The following is a 2,135-nucleotide window of genomic DNA, read 5'->3' on the forward strand; positions in this document are numbered from 1 at the left end:
GTCCAAAAATCATATAACAATACCTATAGGGTGGACACAATCCCCCAGAGCCCATGGGCAAGGGTTGTAAGATATGCCGAGGGTATATAACGTTTTTATGGAACGGGTAGTTGCATAAATTTTGGATCGGACGTACCTCATTTGATTAGAAGTCGGAAGTTCAGTGCCCTTTTTAAGAGTCAAAATTAAATGGAGGGACGTCAGGCCCCCCAAGCTATCATTCTCCACAACATATCGGTCGAAATTTCAAGAGAGCTATTTAGTTTAACACTGTTGAAAGGTCCAGTATTTGGGATGGCAACCTCCTCACAGTCCTTACGACAAGGGCTGTAAGTTAGGCAATTCGTTCATTGTTTACACATAGTATATGTTATTGAGAAAGGTATGCATGAGAACTTTACTTTCCAAGGCGACGATAAGAATTAGTATTACGACATATGAGCCTTTCAGAGAATGTTGAGGGTAGTGTTGAGCTAAATCAACACGTTATGTGTATACAGGTTGTCAAAAGGTACAACACAGGAATAACTGAGTATGTTAATTTGGAAGATTCAGGAAATGGTAAGGGAGATGATCAAAAAGGCAATTTTTGCATGCTATCATACGATTTGGGTACTAAGTTGAAACTTTCAGGGAATACTTAAAGGGGAAGACCATCTCACCGAGAGGAAATATGAGCATGCTACTGCTCCTACTACTGCAACTGCTATATTTACAGCTACTACTTCTATTGCAACTACTTGAAGGGCTAAGAGCATTGAGATGAAAATTTCAAAAAGTATATGAACATACAGGTTATCAAAAGGACATATCAGCAATGTCATAGCAATGGCTAATTGTATTAAGTGGAAGCTTCCAGGACTTGATAAGAGGGACGTTCTGCTGAACAAAAGGCAATATGTTAATACTGCTACTGTCATTACTATTAGAACTATGCCTAAGGGTATAAAGGTGAGAATATCAAGAAATTTTGAGAGGGAAACGTGAACTGAATCACATGCTGTAAATAGTACTACCACTATGCATTACTATTACTAGTAATATCAACATTACTACTATGACTACTATTACAACTATGCCTGAGGACATGTTTAATACGTAATAGAACAAACTATCTCTCAGTCTTCTGACCATCTATCCTACATGCTGAGAAAAAACGTAATTAATTGAAGATAAATAATAAAAAGTCAACAATATTGTATCAAGTGATTAAAATAAGCTAATAAACAAAGTAAGACTTAACAGTGCTTTTTTAAGAATCTGAGATGGACTGCAGAATGCCACATAATCAGAGGTGTTTAATCAGAGGAGGAAGGCAGATGGGGTACTTGCCCGGGCGCAGAAATTTTAGGGGCACAAATTTCAAATAAATAACCTACTGGTTAGAATCATTCCTAAATTTTATTTTTATTAAAATAAAGTAGAGAGTGCAGTAAGTATAAGCAATTTGAATCCAAAATATTCCCTTTTCCCATATCTTCCAATATTCCTTGAAAATAAAAGTAGGCAGACTGAATTTAATTAATTTTAATGTTTTTTATGAAATTTTGTATTCAAACCTGTTCATACTTTATATCAAGATAATTAACAATTTTGCAGAGGCTAAAGTAAGAAAAATTGGATTTGAACAAATGGAACATTTTGACGATAAAAGAAAATTTTGCTCAAATTTGGCATGAAAATATTCAGGGGACAGGGAATTAATCAAGATTTTTCCTGGCCGCAAGAGAATCCAGAACTGTAATTACGTCCGTGGAAGGCACTGTGTGCTTTTGATGACCCCCTTCCTCATTCAACTTTGCATCAAAAGATATTTTCACAATGAAATATGTTAAAGGAAAGGTTGAAAGCCCAACAAACAAGGTTGAAAGATAAGTATTGCGTGATAAATTGCCGCAAACAACGTTTTAGCTACAGTTCCCCAAAAGCATGAAAAAATGGAGACTTGTTAGAACCTTACTGGAAACAGTTTTTAGCTATGAGTAGTTTTTTTTCAAACAGTTCGTGGTAACGAACTGTAGTAAGGAGCGACCCGGCTCAATAGTAACCAAAACTCTAAAAAATTGAATTTTGATACCAATAGCTACATCAAAAGAATCGCATTTTAATGCTGATTTAAATATGTAAGTTTCATC

The 2,135-nt window shown here is 35.5% G+C and overlaps 1 protein-coding gene across 1 annotated transcript in view; it reads right to left on the bottom strand.

The window, feature by feature from the left end:
• Positions 1–798: 798 nt before the first annotated feature.
• The window catches only part of LOC136039638 (cytosolic Fe-S cluster assembly factor nubp1-like), a 23,335-nt gene continuing 21,998 nt past the window's right edge, over positions 799–2,135 (bottom strand). Inside the window, exon 4 of the mRNA XM_065723536.1 lies at positions 799–882. Coding sequence (XP_065579608.1) covers positions 799–882 — 84 coding nt within the window. The remainder of the gene's footprint in view (positions 883–2,135) is intronic.

This window comes from Artemia franciscana, chromosome 19 (assembly GCF_032884065.1).
Source record: "Artemia franciscana chromosome 19, ASM3288406v1, whole genome shotgun sequence".
In the NCBI taxonomy this organism is placed as follows: domain Eukaryota; kingdom Metazoa; phylum Arthropoda; class Branchiopoda; order Anostraca; family Artemiidae; genus Artemia; species Artemia franciscana.